Source organism: Xiphophorus couchianus, chromosome 13, assembly GCF_001444195.1.
Source record: "Xiphophorus couchianus chromosome 13, X_couchianus-1.0, whole genome shotgun sequence".
In the NCBI taxonomy this organism is placed as follows: Eukaryota; Metazoa; Chordata; class Actinopteri; order Cyprinodontiformes; family Poeciliidae; genus Xiphophorus; species Xiphophorus couchianus.
In genome coordinates this window covers 10,808,015-10,830,362 of record NC_040240.1, presented here as the reverse complement: position 1 = coordinate 10,830,362, position 22,348 = coordinate 10,808,015, and the positions used below count along the sequence as shown (strand labels likewise).

The 22,348-nt window shown below is 39.2% G+C and overlaps 1 protein-coding gene across 7 annotated transcripts in view; it reads right to left on the bottom strand.

The window, feature by feature from the left end:
• The window catches only part of elmo1 (engulfment and cell motility 1 (ced-12 homolog, C. elegans)), a 100,257-nt gene that overhangs the window by 4,879 nt on the left and 73,030 nt on the right, over positions 1-22,348 (bottom strand). For 6 of the 7 annotated variants that reach the window (XM_028036295.1, XM_028036296.1, XM_028036297.1 and 3 more), the window contains 4 exons: positions 5,902-6,065; positions 3,817-3,929; positions 829-936; positions 49-131 (listed from right to left, as the gene is read on the bottom strand). In XM_028036295.1, the coding sequence (XP_027892096.1) occupies positions 49-131; positions 829-936; positions 3,817-3,929; positions 5,902-6,065 (468 nt within the window). Of the gene's footprint in view, positions 1-48; positions 132-828; positions 937-3,816; positions 3,930-5,901; positions 6,066-18,052; positions 18,466-22,348 lie in introns of those variants that run through there. The other variant, XM_028036301.1, reaches the window with a different exon arrangement.

Sequence of the window (22,348 nt, the reverse complement as noted above, 5' to 3'; positions counted from 1 at the left end):
CCAGGCGCTTGCGTGTGTTCACACGCACACGCAAACACTGAAACACACCTTGTTTTGCTTGAGGGCTCCTTTTTCCTTCATGTGAGGACAGTCTTTGCCAGTGATAACAGCTTTGATATCAGCTACAGGCACTGCAGAGAGGACAGATGACAGTTAATGACAACAACAACAACACAGAACTCTGCCCTCCCAGATGGCTGCTTGGTGAATTCAAGTAATTAAAATCCAAGTAAAAACTAAGGCTAAAAGAAGAAAAGCATGTTCAATCTGCACTGACAGTTAAGGGGAAAATGATTCCTACTCCTGGAAGAATGAAACATAAAATTATTATGTTTCAGCCATGAACCTTGTTGCTGATGGGGAAATGAGACCGACATCTCCCAAACGTCAAGAGGACAACGTAGAAGGGATATTATTTCAAGCAAAGCTGGGATGTTGAAAATCTTTCTCAACAAGCCACAAAAAATCTATTTCTTTATCTTTATCAGAAAATATTTTGATCAAATGTCAAATTTTTCCAGAATGCCCTGGAATCCTGTGATTATAGCTTTCAATGCAAGGCATGCTGAAAAGATCAGATCTGCAATTAGTGCAACTTAAAAGAAAAAATAAAGTATTGAAGTCCTGTTTTTCTGCAGCACTGGGTAAACACGTGGGCTTAATAATTATTGACAAATGAACCAGAATGACAGCTTTCTAACCTGGTGTTATTTGTGAAAAAGCAATCATTTAGTTATAACTACTCAACTAGCATTGGCAGGTCAGAGCTTTATAAACATTTTGGAAAACCGATAATTAAACCTTCAGCTAAATTTGATGGAAACTCACATTTGTCCTGTAAAGAGTCGTGGGGGACTTCTCCCTGAGGGCTCTCCTCAAGATCTCCATAGTGCAGGACTTTATGATTCGGAGACAGCCGGCAGTACCAGAACTTATCTGGAAGAATCAACAGAGATGGATTTAGATGAGTTATGAAATAAACAGCAGCTGGCAAAAAAGCATGAGTCATCAAGAGGAGAAAGAAAATTAGCTGACAAACAAAAGATCAGAGCCAAAAGACAGCCTTGAGGAAAACCCGCAGATGGGTGAAGATCCTCTCCACAAGGGAGGGATTATGACGACAGACAGTTGGCTTTCACCAAGTCAGCAGCAATATCTAATAACCTCAAGTCAACCAATGACAAGGGGCCTTTTCTTCCCAGAAAAGGTTAAAAGAAATCTCAGAGAAACCTGAAGAGGCTGAATTCAAGGATGAATCAGATTCATAACAAGAACGCCTGCCCTGCCAGCAGGAAAAACGGTAAAATTTTCATGCAGGAGAATGCAACTTTTACGTGATACAATGTTTTTCCGTTTAAATAATTGAGAGGGTTTACAAGCAGATACCAACAGCTAAATTGTTGTGACAATATCATGCTTTAAACATAGTTTATTTCACAGAGGAGCAGCAGCTCCACGCAAACACAGCCGGATGATGAAACCAAAAAAATATTAGAAAACCGGTGAGTAAGAAAATCCTATTTAAAAAAAGGAAATCCGCCGGTACAGACTACATTTTAATGAGTGCAAAGTTGATAAACAGTGAAGATAAAGTGGTTTTAAGACGAAAGAATTGGGGCCTATACTCTATAGTGATAACTGCAAAGTGTTGCTTGATGCAATTCTCCACTACTCTGCAGCAAGTCCGATATTCTTTTAGTTTATTTTTTCTGCCAAAGTGGGCATCAAGCTTACTGTCGCTGGCAGCGGGCAGACACACACAGCAGCGCTCTGGCTGGAGTGTGAACAGTTGCCATATCCTAATTGCTGAAAACAAGCCGGCTGGTTCCAGGCGGGTGTGGAGTGGTACCGATCCACAGGGAGCAGATTGATAAAAAAAAAAAAAAAGATCCGTTTGGTTACTGCGAAGCCAGGAGACGGGATCGACTGTTCGGCTTCGCCGTCAGGCTGATGGATCCATCTGCACTCCGGAGTGTGAGCTCTCTCCTCTTGGCTTCGACTGACTCAACAACATGCAGCCATGAAAGATGAGATTCAAAAAGTTCTGGTCAAGATTTTCTTCCTTTGATAAAGTACACCTCAGTGAGATGAAAATACAGCTACCAGCTATAAAACTGCTGTTAGAAGGCTGGAGACGCTGCACTTTTTTCCCTGTGCACTTCAAAAACAGAAGCTTTCCGAGAGAAATATTCATTTTAAATGGACAGCACAGGACAGAGAGGGGAATAATTCAACAGTGGAGTTGAGGTGAATTAATATTTAATGCTATGGATACATCTGATCAGGATGGAGGATTTTTAAACAGTGAGACGAGAAGCTGCGGCAGGTTTAAAACAGCAAAGAAAAAAAATTAAACGTATCAATGACAGAGAGACGAAACAAACCGTTAATTGTCATTCAGCTTACTCAAGGCATCTAAAAAGGTGCACTCCAAATTTACATGTGTGCCCAGCTGGCATGAGAACAAAGGCTCAGAAAGGAGAAGGAAGATGGATACGTGTATTGTTGGAGGACAGATAGAGGAGAGGAGCAATTTGAAGGCTGAGCAGATTCACCCAAAAGCAAAGCACTTAAAACGGAACCAAGATAGCAACGCTCCGGAGGAACAGGATAAATGGTAATCTAAGAGAGGAAGTCAAACCAAGCTGCAATAAATACATTCAGGGTTAAAGATAATCTGTTATGCCTCTGAGCCGTGAGGCGAGGTATCGACGGTGGCGTAAAGTTTGACTCATGCAAGGATGAGCAGGTTCTGCTGCTTAAAGGTGGGATGTAATGACGACAGCCGCTCCAAACCTTTTTGCACAAAACACTTCAAGGTGAGATTTGGATTCCCTCATGGAGATAAGAACCATGAAAGGGTAATAAAACAGAGAAGAAAAACCTCATCACCGCATATCAGTCTACCAAAAGCACCAAAGACGGTGAGGGTTTTAAATCACAGCTGGTCGTTCCTTGTTAATGCGGGACCCTCTCTCAAATCTGATTTGCCATTTTTTGTCTTCCTTTGAAGTCTATGATTATGTAATGCCACTCTGATGGCACCCAGATGACACCTGACAAGACAAATCCTAACAAGGATGTAAAGTGCTGAAATGAACCCACTCAGCGAGACCCTCACAACCCTCCAAAAAGAAAAAAAAAAAACAACAAAAAAAAACCCACGTTATTTGAGAGAGCAGAAGTTGGAGGGGTTATGGCAACAGTTGTTAAATTTGTAGATAGAATATGAAATGTCAGAATGGATGATTTTAATGCACTCCAACCTGAGCAGACGTGTAGATTCTTGGCGGTTTATTTTTATTTTCCATCACAGAGGAAAAGGAGCGCTATTACAGCAGCAGAATCTGCAGTTAAATCACTACGCTGATCGTCATGTTTTCACTTTACAAAATGTTTGTTTTTAGGGGCCTGCGGATTAATCCAACTCTGGCCGTGTTTGCATGCCGCGCAGGTGTGTCGTGAAGGGCAAATGGGAGTAGGAAAGATGTCGTGCTTGCACTTTTTAAAAGACTCGCGATGCATTTTTTTTATGCCTTAAAAGACACCCTGTGCCGCTGCGTGTCTCGACTTCAAAGGTTGAGAGAGAGAGCCAGAGAATTCGTGCAAGTGATCATGAGTGCAGATTCGCGGCAGTCCAGAGGCTCAAAGATTCCCACTGATGAAATGTGTCGTGCCTGGTTTTCACAAAGAAAAGGGACCGAGGAGACGGTGACGAAGATCAAAAGGAGGGATACGAGGAAGAAATCAGACGAGGAGTCCTTGCGGATGGAGGAGTGTGAATTAAAAAGGACGTGTGGGTCCAGAGCGCCTCACCTTGCCTCCTGCGACTGCTGATTTTCCTAAAGCAGGTCCCCTCGCACAAACGGTTGAGCCTCTGCTGTTTGATCAGCTCCATAATCTCTGGCTGGATCTTTTCTCTCAGCTCCCTGTGGGAAAATAAACACAGATTACTCGTTTGTGGAATTAGCTGCAGTCTGTTAGAAGTGGCACTGATCTGCAAAGTGTATCTAGAAGATTACATTAGCCATCTAAAAAAAACCAAACATTTCCTAAATTATAAGTGTTAGAAAACATTAAATACACGTGCACAATCAATCCCAGTGTTTGTAATTCGGCAAGTCTGAGACACGGAAGAAAAACCAGCAATAAATCAATGAGACCAAAGTAGTTTACAGATAGAAATTAAAATTTACAACAATAAAAACATTTTTGTATTGTTGTAGGAACAGTCCAAGATCTGGACGAGTTCTGAAGCAAATAGACAAAAAATTATAATAATAATAAAATGATTCAGAGTAATTGGTTGGTGACGCAATTTGGCCAATTTTACACTTAACCAGCCCAAAGCTCTTCTCTTTTTCCGACTGGGGAACCAAACTCAGAGTTGGATGTTTTCAGTGTGTGTGAGCTGCTCAAATGAAGTCCGAGGAAACAAAACGAGCGAGAAGCTATTTAAAAAGGCAACAGCATTCCTATTACTGGATATTGGATGCTGGTCCAGGCTGCCAATCAACTGGGAATTTTGTTCCATCCCTTTGAAGAATCAATATCCACCAGTATCAGCAGGTCAGGGTTTTTACCAAATCAGATTATCGGCCAGAACATCTTGATAAGGGCATCTCTGTTTTTCTACACCCTTCATTCATCATCTCAACTTTCTGCTTCATCACCTTCACCTTGCTTGGTTCATTGACCATCCCACTCAAGACGTGGATCTGTGGTCAGAAATCTTGAAGAATTTAGTGAACATTGTCCTTGTTTTACTCTCTCATGTGGCACTTTTCTGCTGCCGCCACACACCTTTGAAGGCCTCGTCTACTCTGTCTTATTACAACGTTGCAGCAGGTTCAATTTAAATTGATTAATTCAAGTGAATGCGGAAAATCTGTGGCACTGGATTGCAGGGGCAGAACAAAGAAAGGCACCTGGCAAGGTGATGGAATAAAGAAACGAGGCAAAAATCGTCAAAAAAGGAGGAGTATCTATCATGAAGCATCTGCAAAACATTGATTAGTTCAACTGGAGAGGACATTCAGAGATGAATTAAACAGCAAAAGAAAAGGAATGAAAGAACAAATAAAAATGCTTTTTTTGTTAAAGTAAATATTTCAGAGTCATCGTTCTGATGTTCTCAACTGCAGAGGCAGCGGTAATATTTTAAAACACGACCTTTCATTTCCAGAAGCTTCATGCTGTTCTGCTGTGCAGCAGTCTGATTTGGAACCGTTAACTTATTAAGGCACTCTTTGTGTGCCGTTGTGTCATTGCATTGTGTCCGGTGGGATTAAGCATCTGTGAAGGTTTGGTCTCTCCCCGTCCAACGGCGATTCAATAAGCCCTTAGCGCAGCATTGATTACCGCTGAAAGAGGCAAGTTCTCTCAGCGTAACGATTTCTCAAAACTGCTACCTACTCCATTAAAAACAAGGACAGAACAATGTTCTCCGATACAGAATGTGGATTAATGACACACTGGCTCTCTGAGAGGGCCATTAATTGAACGAGGACTAAAAAGGCCGCCTGCAGATACTTAGAATTTAATGCAGAGATTCATCAAAAAAAAAAAAAAAAAGAGCAAGTTGGTGCAGCCTGTTTTAGGCCATTTGCTTGGCATTTAGATGAAAAATGTAAAGAAAATGTAAAAGCTATATCCAGAGACATTAAGCATTATGATGATTTGAATATTTGCACTATTTTGGTTCAAACACCGATTAAGTTATGTTAAAAAATGGACTGCAACAGTTAATACCAATAGGATTAGGCAGATACTCCACGTCTATACTGTATACTCTACACGGCATGAAATCAATTTTACTAGAAAGATTTTATAATCTGGCAGCCCCCCCCCCAAAAAAGGAAAAAAAAGTGGAATTGACCATTTTTTCCCTTTAAGACTTACAAGATGGGCCGGGACTGGAAATCTTCCTGATTCATTCTCTCGGACTGACGTATCTTCAGGATCTCTGTGTAGCTCAGGTTCTGCAGGCGACTCTTGAACTGGTCCAAGGAATTAGGCTTCACAGAGAGCGCTCGCATGATCTGCTCTCTCACCACCTGCATTACCTGGAAAGAGGCAGAGGAGAGACAGGTGAGATAAAGAAAGATGCCAAATGTGTTTCTGAGGGATAACTTTTCTTCTTGATTTTAGAGTTCAGCAAAGCATATAAACTTTTCCAGCAATATCAATGACGTGTTTATTTCTGCGGGTTTCTGTCTAATCCGACTAACAATGAAAGGAACCGCTTGCTTGTTTTGAGCAAAAGAAGCCGATAATTTTTGCCAGGATCTGGCAATGTGTTTGGTTTTTTTTCCCAAATAGCACCGACTACATGTGTGAATTCACTCAAACGCACTGAGGACAGTTTTCTTCAGATCTTCAGTGGGGAAAAAATTAGCCACCATCACTAAGAGAAATATTTTTCAATTACCTTACATCCTTCTAACAATGTGTGTATCGTTAAACACCGACATTTCCATAAGCAGCTCATACCAGATGGCATTTGAATAAACCATGCTGTGTCTATTTGTCCTCGTCATTTGTTAATGATTTTATTTGATTTTTTTCATCTGCTCTCACGGACAATGTGGGTGAGAATTATAACAATAACATCCAAGGAATGATTTATGTCCATTAAAACAAAAAATTTGAAGCGCAAAAAACACAGAACTGTAAAACCTTTCTGTGCAGTAGAGAGTGAATTTCTTTGTGGTTTTGCGTTACCAGGTTCTAATATAAAGGATGAACAACAGCTTTTGTTGCTATCACTTCTTTTATGGGTCAGAGTTCCCACTGATACATAAAACCAGAAACTTACATACACTGAATTAAAAAAAATAATAAAAAAAAAAAGAGAAAAATTTTGTTTACCTCTGTGTAAATTTGAAAAAATGTGAAAGTCGGCAGGGATTGCCAAAATTGTTTCAGTTTGCTAATTGCCTGTATATTCAGAAGACGGGAGCAGCGATCCATGTGCTCCAGCCTCTGAGGTGATCATTCTGCAACTTGAGTGACAACTATGAAAGTGACTTTACTGCACTAAGTGACAGTAAGTCTGACTACTATTCTATGAGTTTTTGAGCTTATTACAACAGAAAGAAATTACGTTTTTAGCAGTTTGACAGAACTGGGCTTATTTTAACACCATTATTAAAGCTTGATGGGTTTTTTTTAGAGCATAAAAGCCTCTTCGTTTTTCTGCATGTGCACGCTGAGTTGAAAGCTAAAATATTCAAAAGCAGCTCCTTTCATTTAGCTTTGCGCTCTAACAAATCATTTTAATTCTGCATAATTATGATTTGAACAATAACATAACCCAACGGTCCGTTTTCTTTCTCTTTCTTTTTCTGAAATCATTCAGCCAGCAAACCAAAGGTTCTTGACAGAGAATGTTTGTCCTCATGTGGAGAAGTTCACTTTCAACATGAGTTTCTCAGGTTGTGTTGAACTCTTGGTCTCAGTAAAAGCTTGGTGGCTTTAATAAAACAAACATTTCTGTAGCCAAGTATGGTTGCTCTATATACTACAGATGATGTGGAAGCAGATGTGACACGCAGCTCTGAAAATGGATCAACATTGTTAGCTGCTGCTGCTGGGCCTGCAGCAGAATCATCACTGGATCAAATCCCTTTCAAGTGACAGGAAGAAAAACTGATTTTCCTTTTGTTCTATTCGATGTGCATCTTTTGTATTCTTTAAACGTTATATTCCATGCATGTATTTTGAGGTACTGCAAATACTTCTTGTATTCCATTTTAGGGTGATGTTTAAAACACTATGTACAAATGTACAAAGCTTGTAACATTCAGGCATGATTTTTTTGCCATGTTTTTTCACCCCACAGCCACAAACTACAAAGTATTTTATTTGTATTGTAAGAGACAAAAACAACATATGAAACATGTATTTTTAAAACACTTATCCATACGTATTCAATACTTTTGTAGATGCACCTTTTTGTTCAGAGCTCCTGTATACTTTCATCAACTTGTTTTTTTCTTTTGAAAAAAAAACAACTAATCCCCACAGCATGATGCTGCGACTACCGTCATGAATATATGTTCAAAATGATGTGCAGCATTAATATTTTGTGTCTCGCTTGTTTCTTGGTCTTCATGATGCTGTTAAAGATGAATCTCCACTGGACTGATACTGTAACTAAATTCACTCGGGTGGAGTCGGTTTAAAACTTAATGACTTCTAGAGTCATTAAGTTGGTTGCAATGGATTTTATTTAGGGGTATCAAAGTGTATCAAGCTGACCGGGGCTCAACAGACATGCATAACTAATTTTTTTAGTTTGAATGTTCAGAAGATCTGAAAAGCCTGTATAATTTTTCTTCTCAATTATGCTGCACATTTTGTCGTTTTTGCACTTAAAATCCTAAGAAAATACACTGGAATTTGTGATTCTAATGAGAAGAAAAGTGAACATGCTTAGCGGGGATGACAACCTTTCTGCTCTATAACTGCTATGTTCTCCTTGTGATGCACCAATCTGCTAGGTCTGGTCTGGGTACTCTCAAGTTTAACGACAAGGCTTAAACACGTCAAAAATCCCAAACAAGTCTTACGCAATAGTGTTTTCATTGCTTGTTTTTTGCTGCAAGGCGATTACTCATCATTTGGAGGAACCTTTGGACTCTCACCACTCAGACTGAGCCAACAATAAGGCTATTAAAAATAGAAAAATTGAGCCTCTGGAAATGCATGTAAAGCATAAGCCTCAATCAAGCAAAAAAAAAAAAAAGAAAAAAAACTGAAAGATTTTAGGCCACACAAGCCAAAGAGTGTGATCCTCCTTAATCACCATCAGGACTCTGTGTGCATTAAGAAGAGATCTGGACTCAAAGTCCTGACTCTTAAGATGAAGCTGCAAATCAATATGGACAGACAAAGAAGCTAATTCAATTTGTTATTCAGCGTCTGATAAAGTCTGGTGTTAAAATGCTGGTAGGACGCTTTTAGCCTGAACTTATTGCTAATTAAACTTTAATGAAGGGATCAGAACACATCTCTATGACTAAGCCACAAAATAACACGAGAAGAGCCACTAATTTTAGCCACAAGTCTCAACGTGACATCATATTGACCCTGCAAACTCCACTGTAGACGTTAACCACATTTAATTCCGTTTTGGATTGATTTACAAAAACACAGGCTACATGACCACATCTTCCCTCTCCAGTGTGGCACTAAATCTGTTACTGAAGCTGATGCAAAACATCTGTGGCACTGCAAAGCCAAGCCGTAAAATATCCTTTGACAGGGCAGACAAGGTTGAGACAAAGCCGCTGTGTGCTGAGCTTAACCTTAACCAACATCATTTTCAAAATGATGCTAATGGAATTAAATAATGGCTCCCTGACACGGACATTTTTGCAGAGATAAAAGAAAATTTCATGCCCTTCTCCCTCAAGCAAAACTTGGGAAAGTATCATGCTGCACATCTAATGAGACAGGAGGAGGACTTCAGCATCTCTGAAGTCTGTGTGTCACTTCGAATGTTGCTTAATGTTTTATTCAATTCTGATATTCAGAATAAAAACTGAGTTTATTCCACCTGATTTAATTAAAATGATATCCATTGTGCCTCGCTAAAGTAGCCCCATCACTTGGGCTTTTTCACATTTTGTCACATTATGACATTGTTTGTTGTTGTTTTTTGCAACAAGGAGATGCATAAAGCAGAGTAGATTTCTAAAGTGGAGGGGAAATAATTTCAAAAATGCTTTCTGCAAACTATAGCTTCAAATATTTATGGTATGTTTCCATCTGTTTTGCACACACAAAGAGATTGCTTTTTTTTTTTTACGGTTCTTAAAAAAACTGATGGGGATCAGTTTTGGTGGTTGTGCTGTGATGAGAATGGGAACTTTTAAGAGCCACTCATTGACATTATTAAGATGAGGTCCAGCATAAAATCCAAAATAAACCGTAAATGGCAGTTATAAGAGAACCTGCATTTTTCTTTCTTTGGGTCGAGCTCAGAAAATCCGAGCTGCGATTTGAGCCTGTGGTGTCAGTATATTTTTTTATTTGTTTTTTTGGCCTAAATTTCTCCCTCTATCCATCTGTTTAAGGTGAAAAAGTGAACTGCTCAATAAATGAAGCCATGCAAAGAGGAGTGTTAGAGTCATGAGGTTTACTCTCAATCACAACTTTATAATTATAAATCAAAGCATTCAGATAATTAAGTGCAAAATGTATCCATTATCCCATTAAGATTGTGAATGGTGCATCTGCGTGCCAAAATGAATTATTATTCTCCTGAGGATGTTAATCAGTGGCCATATCAAAAAATGCAATACAAGAAATGAAATATCATACTGCAATTAAGAAAAGATAACTGTAAAGCCTAAGATTTTATTTAAAAAAGGGGAGAAACTGTATTTTAAAGCCTCATCATGCTTTTTAGCCAACCTGGTTTTCCAGCCGTCATCCCTGGAGAGACGTCATTAATATGCCTTGTTTGTAGCCATGTCTCCGACAGGAAAACAATTCTGCAGGCCCATGTGGCTGCTCTCATCCTAATTAACACTGCGAATATTCATCACATTTAATACGAACACATGGTCCTTTGTCACCGGGCCGGGAATGCATTATGAATATTTTATCTGTACCCTCTATCAGCAGGGTGCACCTTGACAGAAGCAAGGTGAGCTCAAAGAAACTTTCACTTCGCCTTGTGTTCTTCTCCCTGTTCTGTCAGATTCACAGATAAAAGGTTTATTTATTCTTTTAACCTTTTTGGCAAGTATTTCTTTTTTATATCTGTCATTTCATATTTTCTTATCTTTCCTCGATTACAAGAGTGCAAGGGAAGTTAGATACCAGGGCAAGTGTCAGCAGAGTAATTAAAAGCCATTCCAAGAACCACCGAACACATGTAACGAAGACGCCGACTCGTCCATCACTTGCACCTTTGAGATCGTCCTTCCAGCGGGAAGGACCTTTCGCAGCCGCTCCGCACCATCCATCACACTTCCTCTGCTGCAACAAATTACCGTCCACTTCTCGTCGACCAATCAGCTGCACGGCCGCTTCATTTAGCTAAGAGCTCACTAATGACATCATTTAGCAGCCGTCAGTCAAACCTGAGCACGCCACTCAAGCATTTCGTGGAGAAATCCTGGAGATCTTCCTGGAGAGACGCTTTGTTGGGGCGAATAACAAGGCTGTAATCATGGAATAATGACTTTCCTGACAAGTCCCTGAAAGCAATCAAATATCCAATCTCACTTGGCTATAATTGAACCCGGTTACTGGAGGGCGTCACTACGGCAGGCAACATATGCAGGATGCAGCACGAGGGAAAGAAGACATGCCCATAAGAATGCAAAGTCATTCAAATATATTTTTCAACTGATAGCAAAGTGAAAGTTGGAAAATAAAGAGGGCAAAACATTTTCCTGCATGGATAAAATTCTTCTTTGTCATTTCCTGCCAATTCAACTTGAAATCAAGATATTTCTTTGCAAGAAAAAAAGTGGAAATGTAACACTCCCATCCATTAAGCCTTTAAATACACTTGCTGCCCCCTGCCTCAAGTTAGTTCCCAGTCATTGTATCTGCACGTTTAAAGTAAAAAACATCAAGTTAACAGCTGGATGTGACTTTAAAGTGCTGTTAAAAGCCTCTTGCGTTTTACTGAATGCTTTAAATTTCTGTTCGACAGCACTTAGATAGCCATAAGAATAATAGTTCTGCACACTTAGAATCTTGACACATGTAACGCACATAAAGCTGCATTAGTCCTCTTATAATACATAAAAAAAATGGAGAAAATCCAACATAAGCCCGAACACAACAGGTTGACTAATGATCCTGTGACATTCCTTGTGATTTTTTTAGTACTCACATCTGCAGCAGACTTGAAAACCCACAAGCTATACACTTAGAACTCACTGGTTCTGTCTATAATCCCAAATAACACTCATTTAGAGTTCCAGCACTGCGGATCAAGTCAAGCTGACAGTGAAGCAGCATTTTTCTTGAGAGAGAAACAGAAAGAAACAGCTACACAAGGAGTGGTGCAGTCCATATGAAGGATCAGATGAAAAAAAAAAATCACCTGGGAATCTAGCACTTACTGCAATCTCATAGAGAATCAACAACAAAAGCAGAGAGTTGACCTTGACTTAATTAGCATTGAATGGTTTTCAGGCATTTTCTACAGTTATGCTACAGGAAAAAAAGAAAAAAAATGCATTAATTGGTCCAGATGGACGATCAAATTAGTTTTGATTAAGCATCTATTCAAGGACTCATCATCAGCAGGGCACACACGCTAATGCTGTTCGGAGAAACTAAAGCAACCTCCCCATGAATGATGCAAAACTCATTCATTTAGGCCAGTTATTAGGCTTTCAGACGAAAATGTGCAAATTACAAGAAAAACCTCCCCCAAAACCCTGATGTTCAAGACATATAATTTATGAATCATAAATGGAAATTTGGTTCCAGAAGACAGAAGAAATATTAAGCTACCCTAGCTTATTTTACTAAAACTGATTCTCAGTAGAAAATATTACATCAAGGAAACAAACACTTACTTAGAAGTTTTGTCTGATTTGGTCAAATAACTTTTATTCTTTGAACTTGTCTTATTCGCTGATTTTATTCATGATCAAACAAATTATTTATGAACTTGCGTATTAGTCGTTCTTATACTATGTTCCATTACAGCCACAAAATGTAATGCATCTTATTGGGATTTTAGATAAAGTAGCATTAAATTGTGTAATGCATGACGTATGGTTTAAATGTTTGTTTATGACTTTTGCCCAGGTTTCTTTGCAAAATAGCTCAACGACAGTCAGATTGGTTAGAGAGCATCTGAAAGCATGACTATGTAGGCTTAGCCTTGGATTCAGTTTTGATTATTATTTGCTTCTTTGTACTGATTTATCACATAAATGAAATTAAAGCTTGTGGTTGTAAAGTGTCAAAATGTGAAAAGGTTTGAAGATGATTTATTTTGCGTTATACCACATATCTGAGACTGGCTTTACCAAGGACAAGTTTTTATTTTGTTTTCTCCTTGAGGAACAATAATAAACACTAATAAAAAGGACTAATCTTTTGGTCTCCCTTGCTTAGACTCATAATTACTGACACAATTCAAATTTATTATAGATTTAAGCAGTGCCACATTAATATCTGATGATAAACAAGACCTCAGGTAGCCATATGAGTGTTTGCTTTTGGAATCAAACTATAACTAAATACTGCAACCACAGACACACAAGTAAGTCAAAAGCAAGATAAATGACTGAATCACAAGGAATAAAAATTGAAGCTTGTGTGTCCATTTGCTGATTTCTTGTGAGCCTAATTATCTTGATTCACCATAAAACAAAATGCTGGCATCTCCGTTCTTACAGCTCTGATGGTTTGATGCTAATGATGGATGATCTCTCTGGTCCGATTAGTGAGCTTAGCTTTGCTGTTCTCCATGTGAGTGGGCCAATGCTCTCAGAGATGAAAGATCGCCCCCTTAGGCGCACAAACACGCAATCATGAAAAAGTAATGCACCAAAAAGAAGAAGAAGAAGAAGAAATAACTGACAAAAGTCCCACCGGAGCAAAAACGAAGAACAGTCACGCTTTCCTCTTGATACACACTCGCATGCAAACTGTGCGGAAAGCAAAAGCACACTGACATACTCAAAGATTTGTTGTAGCACACATGCATGCACGCATCTTCAGATTGTGCTTACACATGTGCAAAAACAATAAAGCAAACCTTGTTAAGAGAGTGGGAGGCGAGGCAGCCAAGCAGAAAGATATAAATAGCCTGTCTGAAATTCAACAATAGAGGTGGTGGAGGTGGTGCAGGACACTGGTGGGATGGGGAGTAATGGGGGGGACAAGAAAGAGGAGGAGTATAAGACAGAGAGAGAATATGAGACAAAACAAGTAGAAGAAACTGCAGGAAGAGAAGAGCATAGGAAACAGACAGCTGGTGAAGTGAGGTACATAAAACCGGTAATAAAATGAGACGACAGCAGGTCTCATTGCAGGAGAGAAAGGGGAGCGGGGAGAGGGGCGGGTTTTCCAAAGCGTGATCCAGGTACGGTTTCTTTCAAAGCATGACAGCAGTGTCCTCCACTGTCCTCCACCGTCCTCCACTGTCCCAAGTTGTTCCTTGGAACTCAGATAAACGGTCATGAATATTTTAGAGAAGCAATCATTTCATTAATATCATATCTAATTCAATCTACAAGACTCCTCTTTTCATGTAAATATGCATATATGCTAACTCTTTAGGTAGGATCAGAGTCAGGCCAAAGTCTGAACCTAAATCGAGGTTTTTTAAAAACTAAACAAAGCTGAAATAGTTTATTCCCCACTAAAGGGCACTCAGCTCATGCAACGAGACGTTACATGATACAGGAATGAGATGAATTTCTTGCAATATCTTTTCAAAGAAAGAATTTAAATATTTTTCTCATCACAAATGAAGTGAAGGCCTCACAAATCATCCAAAGTTCCAGTCCAATTATTACTGGTCCATATATTGTAACTTCAAGGCTAATCTTATTTTAAGGTAGTCAGAAATGAACTGATATTCTTGGTTATTGAGTTTTTACAAATAGAACAAATGGTTTATACATTTTCAACAATGTTTTAAATAATCACTGCTCAGTATAGTTTGTAGAGTCTATCAGAGGTGGTCCAGATTCATGAACAACTGTGAAAAAGCTCTTTAGTTCGCTGCCAATGGGAAGCACCACAGATGCTAGTTTTAGTATCATCAGCGACTAATAATCAGTCACTGTACTGACACAGTGCTTAGAAATCAGTCATAGTAGTGTAGAATTTCAAAACGTTGATACTGTTTGACAAATTCATTTAATCAATCATTTACTTCATCGATGTGCATGATTCTCTTACAATTTTTTTTTACATCAGGCTTTTTGTGTTAAGTGCCAAACTCCAAAACCACTTCCTTTCTTATTTCATTAGAAAAAGGAAACATGGAGGTACATCTCTAAGTCTGAGGCTCATAATATATACATCACTTTTCACTTGTTATAAAAAATTATGTTTTTTTGACATCTTGAGATCTTACACCACCTATTAATTGCAACTTTAATCTTTTACAGCTTCCAAGCACCTTGTGATTTCCAAACAAGAATAATGTAAACTCAGTCCTTCAGGGTCACTCTTCAACATGGCGTCATAAAATGTAATGTTCTGGCAGAAAGGAGGCAATACTCTACATTTATTCACTCTCTTATTTCCCGCCAGCATGGACACATAAAGACCAAATGCTAGTAAGATTAATTATCTATCTCTGGCTTTTAGGTTCGTTCAGCTGAAGTGCTACTTGGACCAAGTTCAAGATCTCCAGTCTGAGGCCAACCTTAATTGACGCTCACAAACAGAGCAAGCAACCATAGGATTCTTCTGTAGGACTTTACGCAGCTTGCTATTTTTATTTAATTTATTATTTTAATGGCAGAAAATGCAAATACATAATTTCGTTATGTAAAGTGGATGTAGTATGTATTTTCTATTGCCAGAAGCATAATGTATTTTATATTCTGCTTTTTACCAGAGCTTATATGAAAAAAAAAAATTAACAAGCCATTTATGCAGGGCAGAGAGCCTCCATTTAGCTTATGTTTCCTCTAATGCAGGCCAAACCATTATCACAACAAGCTGGCTGGCTGTGATGTAGGCTTTTTGCATTTTTCATATCTACGATGGTCTAAAGAGGACAGTGAGGTTGGGGTGCAATTTGCACTTATTTGGATTCATGGCAGAAGGTACTCTTAAGACTTAGCAACACAATTGTTGCTACTCTTACTACAAAGCAGACAAAAAATAGAAACAAAACTTAAAAAAAGCCCTGAATGCATTATTTTGCTGTTATGGAATAAAAAATTAAGCTGGATCTGGAAACATGTTTTATCTGCTACCTTAGCAGAGCCCAGTCCTTCTGTTCTGTTTACGTTAGTAGGTTCTGCCAGACATTTAACTAAAACTACTTAGAATGTCTTATGAGCTGAATTATCAAAAAGAGTTATATGAAAACAAAAGTGTAAACTTCTAAGGTTTAGTCTAACATTTCAATAAATGAAAACATCTTGTAGGTTTATAGGAGACGGCGACACAGTGAGCTAGATGAGCATGTATCTGGCTACTATGCAGACTAATGCATTAATTTTGTATAAACTGCACCCAAACACTTCCTATAGGGAGAAATCGGGCACGATTAGGTTAAAAATATACATTCCAACGTTCAGAATGAGTTTAATCAAGGTCATAAAAGACACATGAGAGACAGAGATTGCTAGTAAATTGTTAATTTTCCCAGATAAATTAGGTGAAAATAAGATCCTTAAATGCCACAGAGATTCACTGAAGAATCAACTAGTAAATGAAATCGATCAATTTTCAATTTGACCAGCCCAGACAGGAGACTGGCCGGTCACAAACACTGAGTACAAGTTTTTTTCCGAATGGACAACAAGCAATACAAGGTTGAGGAAACCAACACTTTCTGGAGTGGAAAATGCTAAAGGATGAAAAACCAAAAGCTAGTTGTTTTCAGTATTAGGCCACAGGAAGCAGAAAAGACATAAAAACTATTTAGAAGGAATTTTCTACAGAGGCATGCTGGTAGTTTACTTAGGCTGAAACTACAAAGAACTAGTCCTCATTTTACTCCTTTCGTACTTATTCAGTTTTAGTAATTTCATAAACTCTGTTGACTTTGCCAAGATTGAAAAAAAGCCATCTGCCAAGGGACACCACTTCATACCTGGTAAAAAAAATTAACTGGTTGAGTTGATTTTAGCATATTCCTCTTTTTCAATGTCTTTATTTTAAATTAGTAAAAATTTTCGTAACTGTCACACACTGCAACATTTCCTATGTTTTTAACACTTATAAATAATTAACAGTAAGAGTAACAAGGCTTGTGAGAAATATTCTGAACACTGTAAACCACAGCCCTTTAAAAAAAAATTGTATTACTTTTTTTAGGCAAAAAAAAAAAGAGATCAGAAATGAGCCACAGATCTGATCGGTGGCCAATATCTCTGATTATTGTGTGTAGAAAATGCTAAAGATAACAAACTTTTGAATAATTTTAAGGAAACATGATACTCAGAGGACAGATCACCGATCCACCATAATGTCAACACAGAGGGATCTTTTCTCTGCTTGATCACTTCATCCTCTGACCAATATTCTTTACATGCAGATATTTCATTTGCACCAGGAAAGTTAAGTGACATCAGAAGCAGCATGCACACCGACCGCAGAATCCCATCAGGTAATTCAAAAAACCTGAACACGTAAACCATAATCTGACCCCCGATAAATCTTCAGGCAGTCAAACTATTTATTTCCCACTTTCACCTCAGATCACAATATAACAGGTCACAGCATGGGTATATAGATACGCCAAAAAAAAGAGCGAGAGCAACAAATGAAATACAGTGCTAGCAGCATTTCAAAGGCTTCTGCTCTACAATCTGGAGCAGACCTTACTCTAATCCTGTGTCAAACCCCTCTGGCTCAAATACTGGCTGAAGCTCATCCAAAGCTACCAGAGGCGGTGTGGAGTCCAGAGGAGCAGAAGTAGAGGTGTTGGATTCCTCTGCTGACAAACAGTGGGTCTTGGTGATTTGGAGTAATCCCACTGACAACAACAAAGCCCAACCCCCCTCCCGTCACAATAACACAGATAAATACCGATGATGCCTGGGGTGCACAGTGGATGCATGTAACTAGAGGCAGAGTGAAATTATAATCCAACACATAAGTGTGTGCATGTTAATACAAAGGCTGTAATCTGGGTCCCGCTCTCTCCTGCTTAAGCCTGGCCGAGCCCACACTGCCCCATCTGTCCCTCCTCCCTCATCTTCTCCATCTCTCCCCTGGCTTTTCTTCCCTCCTTCCTCCTCCTTGCTTCCCCCTCTCCTCCTCCGCATCCAGGCAACAACACAAACAGTCCTCTTTCTCCTATTAGGACCACCTCCTCCTCCTCTCCTCTGGTGTTTTCTGTCTCCACATTTCCAATCTCTGTACTTACATGTCACCTCCATGGCTCTGAGTGGTGTGCGATACTCTCCACAGTGACTGATGAATCCCCCGACCCGCTAGCGGAGAACGACTTTTCGGCTCGCGGCAGGAAGGCAGGGACGGGTGGAAAGATGGAGGAAGCAGATGGTTCCTCAGAAGAGCAGTCTGGCTGATTGTGGACAGTTAGCTATAGCGTTAGCCACAATAAGAGAAAACTCATCTGTCAATGCCGTCTCCTTTTTTTTTTTTTCTTTTTTTGCCTGTTTTGGCTCTCGCTCCTGCGGTTGCCTCTCTACCTAATCATTTTCTGTTTAATTAAACCCGCCCCTCATATATTAGGCTTCCCTCCCCATCATCTAGCTACTATTATAATATCCTCTACCTTTTCTATTTGCCTTCCTTTCTCCCTCTGTGGCTCTAAGAGCATCAGCCAAGCTGCTCTGCTTCACTTATGTTGATCTCTGAGCTTATGCACTGATTGGACCCACGCCATAATCAGAGACACCAATGGTGATGCAGCAAGCGGATCACATGATAAATATAGGTGTTTGTGTGTGTGTAGGGGTGTGTGTGTGTATGTGTTTAGTCGTGGAGGGAGAGAGCGATGAGAAGAGGAGAAGGGGGAGGAGGTATGCAAGCGGCTGCAAGCCGCTACATCACCGAGGGATTTTTTATTTTTTTTCCCAAGGTCTCGAGAAGAGAGAGATGAAGGCTCCCTCTTTCCCTCCTGTGGGGAGAAGGAGGAGGAGGAGGAGGAAGACGAGAGGGACTGTGAGCGTGGACGCTCGGATGAAGGGACGACAGGCAGCCTCACGAGTCACCAAAAGGCGCGCTCACGCCGAAACAAAAGCGCGTACGCACGCAGAGCGAGTGGCTCCATTTTAGCTAAAACAGAGGCAGGGCAGTGCGCCGCCGCCGACGTAATTGGACGGGGTTGCTATGGAAACAGGGGAAACGGCTGCTGACGGACAAAGCAGTGCCCTGGGAGCATCAGACTTGCCTCCATTAAACACACCACATATACAAACACACACCTGCCTCATCTTGTACTGAGCACCACATTAAGACTGAAGAAAAATCAGCAGGCCAGTGTATTTTTATTTTAGACTGTGCCCTGAATTAGCATATTGTAATGCGTGCAGAGTGATGCTAAATCAACGAGCCACAGAGAACAAGGCAGTGAAATGGCAATCAGTGCTAAAGAAATGGAGACACACTTGTAGTGCACGGCAACGTGAACATTAGGACTCTGATAAAAACTCAAGTGCTTTAGTATTCCACACATCAGTGCTGTCAGCAGCAAATGTTGAAGCTGCAGGGAAGCCATACAGATTAGAAAATGGATGCCCGCTGAATTATCCTTGATCCCCCTCATCATTCACCCACATTAGGATGCATACACTCTGTAAAGAGTATATTCCCTCTGATAATGTGCTGACATGACATTTTAAATTGCAGAATGCATTCAAATGTGCACTCCAGTTTCAGGCTGATAGTTGTCACGAGTCACAAATTCAGTCCTCATAGCAAGAAAATCACAGTTCTTTTGGTGACTGCAACTTTCTACACAGCTGGGGGGAAAAACATCAGAAATATTACAATTAAACAAGTTTCTTCAGTTAAACCTAAGTAAAATTAATGATCATTACTGGGCAAAATCCTCCACCAAGAAGCACATTCACTTCCTTCACCAAGCAGTAATTAATCTGAATTTCACAGTCAATATAATCTGAGACTGAACAATTGTGATGCTTAGCATTAAGCTCTGCATGCATCACTTAGCTAATGCCCTCACACTAAATAGCCTCATATCAAAAAGGTACTTCTGCTATCCAAACGTTTAAGGTATTGACAGCAGGTACAAAAAATAGGGTGCACAAGTATGTGAAGTCACACCAATCAGATGGAAAAATATTTTTTCTACACAGGCGGGAAATCCATGTGGCATAAGGAGACAAAGATGTGAGCAAAGTCCTGGTAGTTAAAACAAATTCCAGCTGCCTACTCTCTCCTTGCGTATCAATAGCTCAATAAACTGTAACACAAACAAACACAAGGAATAAATGCCATGAGTAAAGCCACAAACAGCTTTTTTTCTATTGTGAATTCACAAAACAAATAATGCAGCCATCCTGGTGAGGTAGCTAACAACTAAAAGCTTTATGTGGGTACAGAGAGCGCTTTGTAGCATCCATCTGGTGGATGGATGCTGCATCTAACCGTTTTATTGAAAATCTTTGATTCCTGCTTCCCGCTCAACATCAATTTGTCATTTGAGTGCAGATTTATTTGATTTTCTTTTAGCTCTGAATCCTTTGTCCTGACCACTTCCAGATAACCAGTGAAGACCCCTAATCAAAACTGTTAACTTTCCCTCTGAGTACTTATTTTTAAAATACAAATGTTCTTAAAAACAAAAAAACTATGGCACAAAGTAACAAAACTATTATGATCAATCTTAAAAGATGATGGTCAAACTTTAGAAAGACGAGCCATATTTTTAATAGCAATCCTTTCAACATCAATAAATATACTTGTTTAAGCAAAAACTAAAGAAAGATGTCACGACTCCTTAAATCCATAATAAAGACGCTGCAACTTGAGACTTGTATGTCTTTGTCAACGTTCACTTTCCTGCTACTCTATAATAAGAACCACAAACTCCTGGAAGTGCATTTTCCAGATTTTGGAGTCGGACTCTGCAATAATAGTTTCACCCTGAAGCAGAGCAATTTTCTGCAGGGTGACATTTTGAGAGCAGCTCTAAGCAGCGGCTCACTTCAATCACAGCTAGTAGGTCTGAACCAGAAATTACACAGTGGACTTTGTTCTTAAACAAACTAGTATTCTGTGGAGCCTAGCAGCTGCAGAAACACCTCGGATGATGTGATTCTTTTTTAAACCCTTTCTAAACACAACTTTATGTCCTTCAGAGGTGGATATTTGTCTACAATAAATAATAATGTAGGTGGAAGTGTTACGGCAACATTCATAGTTTCAGGATGCAAGTCTACCCAGCAGCACAGTGCACTGTAAAAATGTTTTTTTCTTCATCCAGTGGGTTCAATTTTAAAGTTAACTGATGTTTCTGTAATTTCTCTCAATGAGTTTTTTGTGCTTTTAATTTCTAAAATAAGGTATTTTGCCCTGGTGTGTTTCTATTTGTTTTTGTCTCTGTCTAGTCCTCTCATCCCCAACCAGTCGAGGCATATAGACACAGCTTCTGACTTCAGTTCATTCTGTTCAAGGATAGCACTCCACTGTTGGCTTGCACATGCTCAGGATGAGTAAAAAACATTAAACTGAAGATTTATTACAATCTTTTTTTGTCTGGATGATATTTTGCAATTCAAGCTTTTCATAACCACAATCATGCCCACCGTGGTTAACAGAATTAATTGATCCAAACCTTCTTTTAAAATGCAGTGAAGGGACTTTTCATAAGAATTAACACGTAGCATAAATCGATCTGAAATAAAACGAACCGACTGTGGTTTGAAGCTCGTCCAAGACAAACCCAATTTGTCTGACAAATCAGGAAAAATGCAGAGAGCATCTGCTGCTTCCTACAACTGATGCCCAATTGACTACACGACGTACAATATCGGTCATGAACACCTCATTACTATCACCATCTGGCCGTGTACACAGACACAGTTCCTGCGTGAACTGACTCAATCTTAGCCAGTTTACAGGACGTTTATCTTAATCCAAACTCCTCTGAGCTTCAAGTAAAGACAAAAGAACTGATTTAGGAGATCAAAGGGAAATTTACACAACTACAAACAAAACTGTAACATCTATAAGAGGAAAAGTAGAAATAAATATAAAAACTGTGGACATTTTTGTGCATTTGTTACACCTACTATAAAAAAGAAGAAATATGTTGATCTCTGTAATTAAGCATCAAAGATTGTGACTGCACTGAATTTGACCTCATACAGCCAATAAAGCAGCACTATGTCATTATTTAGCAAGACATTAATTCATTAAAAAGTAAAACTCTATTAATAATTATCACAACACCTAAAGGAAAAATGTTCCAGTAAATGTATCAGTAAATCAAGAATCAATGCAATGCTAACTGTGTCCAACTTGTTTGTAAGTAGAAGTCTTGATATGAAATAAAAATCTTAATGTCAAGTGTAATTCAAACTTTCAGTCCAATATAAATGCACTACATACCAATAATACAAAAAAAGAAGGACAACATATGAAAGTCACTGTGTTTTAAATTAATGGCGATTTAATATCAATTGTAAGCCTACTGAGAAATTCTGGAAATATAAATACACAAACAAAAAAA